Consider the following 11337-nt stretch of genomic DNA (forward strand, 5'->3'; position numbering starts at 1 on the left):
TGGGTACAAGTTAAAAGTTTAAAAAATATATATAAATTAAATGGTGGTGACCAAATAGAACGCCGTGTGCAATTTTTACGAGATACATGGTCCGCTGCTTTTGAAAAGAGAGGCTAATCTCCAAAAAAATTTCTCCCACAAACACTAACTTCTATAATTAACTTACATCTCATTTCCTTTTCCCTACTTTCCAAACAAGAAAAAGAAACAACGAAAAAGGGGCTGATATTTTCCCAATAATGCCCTCCATCCACAGAAGATACAAAAAGTAGATCCAACCACAATATATTACTCAAAAGAAGAAAAATAACACTACTAAACCAAGGGCAAGAAAGGAAATTAAAAGGAAACAACCCCCTTCCTGTCCCCAAGTTCTGAAATGAAAGGGAAAAAAAGGACTCGTTTTGTCTTCGACCTCTATCAAGAAGGAATGGCCAAAACAAATGCCTGTCCTCTGTCAAGCAAAAGAATCCCAACAAAGATCATTCAACGGTTCCATCTTTTCCCATTTTGTTTTTACAGTTAAGTTGAGTGTCTTTTTCATTTCAATTTCAGAAAAAGCACTGGCTTTTCCATCTTACTAGCTATACCAAAAAAGTAAAAGCTGCTATTTCATCTCCATCTTCTTCAATTCTTTTTCTTTTCCTAATCAGCACATCGTTTTCCTGCACAGGAGATATATATATATATATAATGGTATATTAATGAGCTATTAAAGGAATGATAATGGTTAGTTTTCAAGAGGAAAAAAATTGCAGTTAATATCAAAGACAATGCTATTTCTTGGAACCCAAATCACCATACTAAATAACGTAGAAAAAAAAAATATTTTTTATATTTACGAAAAAAAATGTTTATTTTTTACCAACACAAAGTAATGTCTAGTAAGACAGACCATAATGCTCGACAAGGAAAAGGACGGAGCAAAAAGTAGGTGCTTTAATCCATGAATTTCAACTATTCCAGGTGAATCATGTTACTTCACAATTTTTTAAATAGGACAAGCACTCATATTTTCACAGAAAGCAGCACCAGGTAAAATTACTTCCCTTTTTTTTTTCACTTTTGCGGATTATTTTTTAGTCTAAAACAATATCTTGCTTTTGACCCCTGTTCAATTTGGTCGGAAATAATTCAGACACCTGTCCAAAACTCAAAAGCACTACTCTCCTACTACTACTACTAAAGTAACTACTAGTAACTAGTAACTGCCAGATAGCCAGGATTGCTAGTCACCGTCTGAATAGTGACTTTTGTATGATTTATTGGCCTTTACCTAATAATTGTGTCTAAAACATTGATTCAATTGTTTATACTACTTAACTAACTCTAATCATTGCACCCACGCCTCAATTATACACAGTTGCAACTTGCACAATAAATCCTCAGTCAACAGAGGATGTGACCAGGGTAAGTTAAATTCAAAAATTGCGGTAATAAAGAATTAGAGGATAATGACAAGCATCAAGCTAGACTACTTACATCACCATTTTTGGGTGTGGAACCCGACTACCCCTCTTTGGGAAACTAACATTAAAGTTGTTTCCGTGTGACCTACTTCGAGCCGTAAAAGCTGACGTAATGTTTGCATTAGGATAAGATGTCTACATCACACTTTTTGGGTGAGGCTTTTTCACGAACCCTACATGAACACAGAATACTTTGTATATCGGGCTACCCTTCCCTTTTTAATGTAATGATTGTGACAATTTACTTTAATAGCGTCAATTTAGTCATTGAGCATAGCCATAGAGTCAAATTAAGGAGATACAGGGGGTTTCCTAATCTAGTCTTGTCTAGACGAACCCAAGTGATCCTAAGGGGTCGCCGACTAAATTATTTCGAGATTATAATCTTGGAATTATAATTCCTGAACTAATTTATTCCACCTGGGAGGTGGAATAATATAATCGGTGGAATAATATAATCCTGAGTTTGATGCGATAAGGTGGGATAAAGTGTGATATCTTGTATTAAGACTAGGATTAAATTTATAACATCTTTAGTTGATGGTATAAAGTTATAAATAGTTATAAATTTATACTGTCAATCAAATATGATATAAACTTAATCTCACACTTTATCCCACCACATCTCGAGTACCAAACAACCCTTAAGGTATATGAACCGATAAACATTCCCAAAAGCTGTAGGAACAAATAAGTTGGAAAAATAAGATGTGGATGAAGTAGGTAAAATAGTGACCACTCTGAAATAACACTCTATAGTGTAACTTTCAGCTCAAAAAAGCAAAGGTGACACTATGAAAGGCACATAGCAGAGAAAAAGAAGGTGCTTTGTCTAACAGTCAACCACAACATGATATATATCAAAGAGTACTATATATTCAAAATACTCTTCTTTTCTTTAATTCTTTCCGGACTACGGACACTGTCCATGAACCCAAAGTTATACCATACATTCCCCCTCCCAAAATGACCATAAGGTCCCCTACAACCCTTTTTGGGTTCCATTTTTAAAATGACTACAAACTCCATCTCTATAATGAAAGGACTAAGTGTCGGTGGACTAATCAGGGGTTTGATCTTTTGAAAGACATGAAAGAAAATGACATATGACGGAGTCCACGGATACACACAAACAAACAAACAACACCCTATGTATTATCCTCTCGTGATTTATTTATGATTTAGAAAACTTAACGTATATAAAGGGTCTTAGATTCATATCATAATATACCAATTATTAGTGTTATGGGTCCTAGTTGATATCATCGTCATCAAGCTTGGGTCAGACATGCTTAGACTTGGAAAAATATATCACCATTATTAAATACACAAAAAGAATCAGACCAAATGGAAGGATATGAAAGAAGAATTTACCTTCTTTTTTTTCTTTTCTTTTTTTAATTTTGCTTGACTTGGTTTACTATTTGAGAGATGTTTGGGAAGCTTTCGGTGTAGCTTGCTTAAATGCAACAGTGGGAGCTATCCGGCAACTCCTTTTCTGATGTTCTTGCACTAATTCTCCAGCAAACCAATCAAGTTTATCAAAATTGCTTTCCTCTGCAATTCTCTTGCCACCGAAAAGCACTGACTCTACATTTTTCTGTTTCAGCATTTCATCTGCTATCCCAACCAACGTTTTCACATTGCTCGGACTTGGGTCAGCGTCTCCATTCACCCCACAACGACCAAAGCTCGATCCGTTAGCCTGCCATCATCAAATTAGTTTAGAAACTGAAAACACCATTTAATTTTACTAAGATATCATCCAAGTTAAAGACAAATTGTAATACCTGAAAGCAACAAGTCGTTCGTTCTACCTTCATATGTTTGAATCTAGAACATTTTAAGACTTACTAATGATCGGAAAAGGATAGATAGAAAGCAAATATCCCTTGACTGGAAGAAGCATCAGTTGATGACGAAACTCAATAGTTTTCAGTCTGACATTTTATAAACCATGTGGGACTTATTTAACTTATCCCTTTATTCTTCGGAATGATCATCAATATATTATTATTTCATTTGGTCAATTATCTAAATCTTCTCCATATAGTATTCTCTTGGCACACATTCCATTGGTCAATTCCCTACCCACATCCACTATTACCCTCATCAATAAGTATACTGTAAGGGGTCGTCGGGTTGGAATATGATTTATATTTGTATAAGTTATGCTGGTATAAGTTATATTGGTATAAGTTATGCTGGAATTGTTGTTTATTCATTGTTTGATATGTTGTATTAAGAATGACAATTGCATAATTTCTAAGAAGAAGGTATAAGTTATAACAGTGCTAATTACCCCACCTTCTATAAGGTATAAGTTATCCCGGTGTTAATAACTTATACCTGGTTTGCTAACCAAACAGAGTATTAAGATGGTATTAAATTTTTATACCATCCTTATACCTTCTTAGGGCATCTCCAACCTTTACCCCATTTTTGGTCCCCAAAATGAGGATTTCCCCATTTTGGAGACTCCAACCATTTTCCCATTTTTCCCCAAACTTTTTTATATTCTTCTCTCTCTTCTATATTATATTACTATCTTTCATTCCAATTTCATTTTTTAATTTCCATTAAACAAATTCCGTCTTTTATTTTTATTAATTTGTAATTTTCATAATTAAAACAATTCCATAAAATTTTAAATAATATAATTTGTAAGCAATTATTATAGGTTAACTAATAATTCAAATAAAAGTGAAATCATTGCGATACAAGATTAATTAAATACATATTACATAACGACAAAATTCATTCGAAATACTAGATAAATATTCAACCTCAACATCTAGTATTCTCCCATAAATGATCTATTAATACATTACGAAGTGCAAAATGAGCATCTTTGTCCTTAATTCTTCTATGTCGAAATAAAAATTCTTGAAATCGTTGATTTTCATCTACTGTCATTTCTACATAAAAATAATAAATGCACAAAAATTAATTTATCAAAATTATATACCAAAGTTAAGATAAAATATTAAAATTATAAAGACATTACATAAACATAATTAGGTATATATAAAGAGATAAATTAAAAGATTAAATAATAAAATAATAATAAAAAAGTGATGAATAGTGTACCCATATTTAAGGAAACACTATTCATCCCCTATTTTGGGGACAAAAATGGGGGAGGGTTGGAGCTAAATTCCCCCAAATATTTCCCTCATTACGGGGATGGGGGCAAGGTTGGAGATGGCCTTGTAACTCATACCAAACGGTAAAAAACCAAGCCCCACCATTGGCAGTATCGTAATAAAGCATGGTCTCAAGGACAAGGATTTGGTAAGAGAATAAATTGGCAGGTCAAAATAGCTGGGAGAGAGGTACTTGGTAATCAATATGATAGTGAGGACCATCCTTGAGATACAGAGCCTCTTCTTTAGCATACAGATTTAGGTGACACAAGAAAAGTTAAAGAACATAACTACTCTCTTGTTCTCTTTATATCAGAAATCTATGTGTCACGAAAATGGTGTTGATTATGAATATCATCCTTCGTAAATTATGGAAAAACTACAGCTCTACACATATTTGCTGTACTAATTGGCAAGGAGTGCCACATTCTTGATTTAGTAACTTTCCAGCAGCAAGATATTACTCCCAATCCCCCCCCCCCCCCAATTTTGGTCCTTTTTGTAATTGATATTTAAAAGAGATCACTTCTCCCCAATTACACACACAGAGTGTGTGTTTTTGTGTCTGAGTCTCGCCAACCAATGGGTTTGTCTAGTTGTTAGCTAACGACAACATTGTTCCTGGTGGCCTCAATTTGACTGCACGGTTTCTCTAGTTGCACACAACAACAACACTATCAATTATCCTAAAACCAGTAAATGAATGTCTATGCATCAATATTCTTCAAGAAATTAAATTGCATACGACCAAATTATCAAACGGCGCAGGTTAGAGGTTAGACTCACCCCTACAAACCACCCACCCCTTCCCCCTCCCCCTCCAAAGACACCTATCCCCAGCTTGTCCCCTTTCTCCCGGCCCCCATGTAATCTACAAGCTCATTCATGAACTGTATCTACTACTAAAATTTTGGAACAAATTTTAGAGTTAAATGTGCCCCCATCGGATTACCTTTACTTGCTGTAACAGCTAATTTGTTTTATTTTACGATTACAAATCTTATATTTAAGTAGTCTCCCTTGTAGATATCCTTTGATAATTATAAAAAATTTAAAATTCTTTACGCTGACTGTAAACTATTAAAAGAACAATAGGTACCTGAATGCGCACGTAATTACTGCTACGGTATTGGCCAAAAGCCATGGCAACTGAGTGGTCCACCACATCAGCGGAGCCATCGCCAGAAATTCGAGCCATTGGTCGAGCCCAGTCTTTTGCCTTCCAATTCTTGACTTGCTCATATTCAAAGCTTCCTTCAAGGAGCTGACCTGTCCCTAGTGAAAGTACCAAAATGTCCTCCACACCTCTCACGAAGGGGAATTCTTGCTTGTTGTGAAGCACGTGGGTAATCGCCGCCGCCGCCGGGTTGCTCATGGCTAATCCCCCGTCAACCGCCACGCACTTGGTTTTCCCGTCGACGGACTTCATACAAACCGGCTCGAACACTCCCGGCTCTGCTGACGTGGCTCTGCAAACCTCCCATAGCCGGAAGTCGAAGCTGTCGGTTTCTAAAGCATCAGCTCTGGAAAACAAAAATGGCGCCGTACTTGAAAGGTCGTAACATGGGATTAAAACCGGTTTCAACGTGTCCTTTAACGTGAGGCTTCGACCGGTTTTATCTACAAAGGCCTCCTTCATCGACTTCTCCAAACCGGTCGTGGCTGAACCGGTCGAACCACCACCGCCTCCGCTGCAGATAATTCGCCTGAGGAAACCGCCGGAATTTGAACCTTTGGTAGGGTAGAATTTTTTGCTTTGTTCTGCTAGAAGCTTCCACGTGTCCTCAGCGTGAAACAAGGGGCGGTTTTGGTCCTTGGTAGAGAAGAGCATGGTGGTGAATATTCCTCCGACGCCGGAACCGGCAGCGACGTCGAAATAATCGGCGATTCTAGCTTCTGGATTTCCCGATTTAACCTTCAACGCCTGTTCAAGATACGCTAAAGCTTTTCCTGATAGGATGCTTCGCATTCCACCACCATCTATGCTGAGGATACAGACTTTACCCCTCTGATTTTTAATTGCCTGAACGCCGTGCCCCTCCCTCACCGGTGATGATGTCAACACAACCTCGTTAACGTTCTTGTGATGTTCAACTGCCGGAGCTATTTGTTTAGGAATCCAAAGCTTCTGATCATCGTAACCAAATAAGAACTTGCTTTCTAGAATAGAGAAAATCTCGTAGCTTAACTTATCTGTATCTATGCTTGGCTCTTGCATATCTGTTAGATGATTACACGCCATTTCTTAACACACCCCCAGTTCAAAACAAAGACAAATTAACTTATCCTTGTCAATTTCCCATCAATCAAACAGAAAAAAATTTCATATGTATGAATGGGTCGTTCTTGTTTTTGTAAACATATATATGTAGGCTAGCTTCGTAATCTCCGACTCTCCACTTTAACGTGAGTTTGTGGAAGAGCGGGAGGAGCAGATAAAAAAATTAATCTGAAAAGTGAAAATGAAGGTTGACCAATAAACGTTTCTTTTTGAGTGTGTATATACTAAGGGAAAAGGCAAAGAGGAATAAAGAAAAGTGGATAGTGGAGATCCTGTATTTCAATATAGAAATATACTTATATAATTAGAAGAAGAAGAAACGTCAAAAGAAGCAACGGATATCAAAGCAGCAGCATAAACAAAAACAAATGAAGAAGAAGGGAAGGGGTGGGCAAGTATAACAAAAGAAGACAAATGAAGTGATGAAGAGGAAGCAACAACATAACATAGCAGTTGCAGAGGATGTCTGTTAGCTTTTAAAAAAACCCTCTCACTCTGCAAGTCGCTCTAACCCCACTTTTTTAACTTCCCCCATACCATTCTATAACTATTGGCCATATTTGCGAATACTCCAAATATCCATATTTCTTTCTCTCTTCCCATGTTATGTTAATATCCCACCACCATTTTTACCTTTTATGGATAAACATATACTCCCTCCCTCCGATTCAATTTATGTCAACCTGTTTGGCTAGGAACGGCGTTTAAGAAAAAAATGAAGACTTTTGGAATTTTTGGTCCTAAACAAGTTCAAATGGGGCCCAGAGTATTTGTCTGGTTATAAAAGCTTCTCATTACCGATAGAGTTGTAACTTTAAACTAAATTGTTACCAAATTTAGAAAGGGTTCATTCTTTTTGGAACGGACCAAAAAGGAAATAGGTTCACATAACATGGAACAGAGGGAGTACTTTCTTCCAACGTGTACCCCTGCCCACCTTTCTTTAATATGTTGATTTATAGCTTAAATATTTTTGGGTTGAGTAACTCTCCCGGGTGTCAATGGATATTCGAAAACTGATTATACCGACCGAACCGTACCGTACCGAACCGATTTTTAGGTTTCTTTTTAAGAAACCGTAGGTTTTTATATATAACTATAACTGCACCGATAATTAGGGTAGGTTTTTTATTTTATAAAAATAAACCGAAAAAATACCGAACCGTACCGAATAAATTTTACATGTGGAAAATATATTTATTTAGTAAGTTTAAAAATAATAATGCATCAAATTTTCTTTGGGCCATGATTTTATGAAAACTATTACAAGCCAACAGGTAATTAAACTCAAAATACTAATTCCTAAAACCTATTATGCTACTTCTACTTAAACTAAGTTATTTCAAGTATCTTTATTAGCAAGACACAAAGTATTTTAGCGATTATGAGCAACCTACAATGTATTGAATATGTTTCCTTTCATATAATTTAGATTTATCTTTTTGAATATTTAATCTTCTATAGACTCTATTCCTGCGTCCCAGCTTGGTATATCTTTCAACTCGTGTGATTTATATTTTCTTTGCATTTGTTTGATTTCTTTTACGTTGTTGTAGAATAGTTGATGGATCTATACTCTAGCCATCTTTCTTTTTCTTTTCTTTTTTAATTCATCACCTTTTAAACGGTAAAAATGTCTAGAGAATTTTTCTAAGTCCTATAAAAGAACATATGTTATTGCATTCTACTTCTATTAAGATTTGTACTTCTTGAGGTTTGTACCTATTTTATTTATCATTAAGATACACCCTTTAAGAATTGTCTCTGGGGATATTCATGGTTCAGTTTGGGTCGATTTTTTTCTAAGAGGAAACCAAGCTAATTAAGATTAACCATATTTTTTATAGATTTGGTTTATGTCGATTTTTATTGATTTTTTTGTCGTTTTTTCCCTTAAATGTAAGTCATGCCAACCGCATATTCCATCGACTATATTCTAACACAATAGTATCAAACTAATTATTCTTTAAGAAAATTTATCATTTATCAAGATATATTAATAATATATAATTATACTAAATAGTGATGAGTAATATAAGGACTCAATTAAAAATAAATTACTTTTTAACATGAAATAGATTCTTAGACTTAGCAAAATAAAGCTATCATCAAACTAAAATGTAAAAGCAAAGAACTTAATTATTATGACAGCAAAGAACTAGACTACCAACTAAGAGTGCAAACAATTAAATATCTACCATAAAATTAAAAAAAACTATATAAATATACATATATGTGTAATAATAAAGTTTCATATAAGTATTTCTATAGTCGGGTTTGTTCGGTTTTTTCGATTATTTTTTGTTTAAAACCAAAACCAAATCAAATTTGGTCGATTTTTAAAATTTAAAACGAAAACCTAATCAAACCAAAATATTATCAATTTTTGTGTCGATTTAATTCGGTTTTCGATTTTTAATGAACACCCCTGGTTGTCTCCAATGAATTGGTAGGTCGGTAAGTTTAATCAACACATGTACTCCCTCCGGTCCACAATAAATGACCAATTTATCTTTTTATTTGGTCCAAAATAAGTTTTCATTTATATAATCAAGAAAAAATTCAATTTATTTTTTCAAAATTACCCTTATGTATGTATCCCTAAAAAGTCTTTTACTCCTCACATTAACTATGTTGCAACATTTAATTAAGGGTAGTTTAGTTACACTAACTATTTTTGTCTAGAATTTTGTATTTTCTTAATGGGTGTGCCCAAGACAAATTGTTCACTTATTGTGGACCAGAGAAAGTGTTTTCGTTCCTTAACAAACTGACTAACGACTTAATCGAAGTGCATTTATTTTTTGTTCGAAATGACACTACTCTCTCCAGTCGATTTTAATTGATTTTTAGTATTTTTCGTGGTTTATAATATTTTATTTTTTCAGATATTAAGAAAGAATTAAATTTTTCTTCTTCTAAAGTTGCCCTTGGAGTAAAGAGCCTGGGAGTATTTATTAATATGATCAATTTTATTGTTAATTAATGTTAAAAGAGTGAATTTCTTAATATGTGTGAAAATAACCAAAAAAATCAATTAAAATGAATAAGATGGAGTAGTATAAAAAATGACACAAGATTAATTAGAGAATTTGAAAAATGGATTGGATAGGATGACAGTGCCACAATGGGTGTTAGAGCAAAGCTAAACCAGGAAATTTTTGGGGAGCTAATTAATATGGGAAAAGGGGATTATCAGTTCCATTAAGCAAATTAAGTACGTGCCAAACTTGTTTCCCGGATAATAATCCCGTCTATCAATTTTGTAACATGTACAGGTGGAAACCAAACTATCCTTTCAAAACGCGTGAATAAAATTTGCCGACAGGAAAAGAAAATCCGTCAACATTAAAAGAATGAACCCTCAAGCATTTAATTCTATATTAAAGAACTAGATTCAGGTAATAATAATATGTCTATAAAAGCTGTAAATTGTAATGTAACTCATGTTAGGAGGGTTACAACCTACTCAAAATAATACTCCACTTGGCATTTTTGAAAATTCTTACTTCATTTGGGCACATCTTTTTAATGAACAATAAGCTAAATTGGTCCGTTGACTTTATTCCCTTTTAAGAAATGTACTCATGAAATCGTTTAAGTGGACTTTTGTTACTAAAATAATTATATTATGGATGTTCATTTAATACTCTGCTATAGATAATCTTCCGAAAAAAGATTATTCATTAAGTACTATGTTGAAGTTTATCTACAAGCAGCTGATGCAGATAGGTTGCAAGCAACTCAATGAAATGATTTGCAGCAGTTTCTTATTAAACAGGTAGGTTACAAACAGCTCATGCAGACAGCTGACAAGCAACTGAAGAAAAGCCTCGCAGCTGCTTCATTTCTTCTATAAATAGAGGAGTTTTCAGTTTATTATATACATTAGTTTGAAAGTTCAATAAAATATCAATTTCTCTCACTATACTTGTCTTTGATTTATTTATTTTATAGTCTTTATTTTATAATACGTTATCAGCACGAGACTCTGCCATTTTGAGCACTTACTTCGAATTTGATTTTCCTATCTTAGGTGAATGGTAGAGCTTTAAAATTAAGTAAGTTCTAACCAACTGAGGTGTTGAGATGCTGGTAGTAACGTCCCTCCTGGTTGAAAATATGTGTTCCAACTAAAGTCTCGCTCTTGGTTACGATGATTTCATGAGCATCATCGTCTACCATGTATAAAACACAAGCACCACTTTCAAAGCGTTTCATGCTTATCAGGTAAGGTTTTTACCTTATATTGAAGTCCTATAACTTGATTCTAAAGGCGAGCAGAGACAATAAGTTTGCTTGCAACTCTGGTAGAGTTTGAAAGTAATATACAACTACCAGAAGTGGTTATGTTTCATATATCTCATTGTAACCAAAATTTGGTAACCACCAGAAGTGGTATATGTCTATGACCACCAGAAGTGATAATTTAGGCTTTCTA

At 34.4% G+C, this 11337-nt stretch overlaps 1 protein-coding gene across 1 annotated transcript; it reads right to left on the reverse strand.

Moving 5' to 3' along the window:
• Positions 1–204: 204 nt before the first annotated feature.
• On the reverse strand, positions 205–7479 carry LOC107828123 (patatin-like protein 6). Its single transcript, XM_016655380.2, has 3 exons — positions 5715–7479; positions 2844–3174; positions 205–665 (listed from the first exon to the last, which is right to left on the reverse strand). The coding sequence occupies exons 1-2, from the start codon at positions 6855–6857 to the stop codon at positions 2890–2892; spliced, it is 1428 nt and encodes a 475-aa protein (XP_016510866.2). The 5' UTR covers positions 6858–7479; the 3' UTR covers positions 205–665; positions 2844–2889.
• Between the last annotated feature and the right edge of the window lie 3858 nt (positions 7480–11337).

The sequence above is a fragment of the Nicotiana tabacum genome, chromosome 11, assembly GCF_000715075.1.
Source record: "Nicotiana tabacum cultivar K326 chromosome 11, ASM71507v2, whole genome shotgun sequence".
Lineage (NCBI taxonomy): Eukaryota > Viridiplantae > Streptophyta > Magnoliopsida > Solanales > Solanaceae > Nicotiana > Nicotiana tabacum.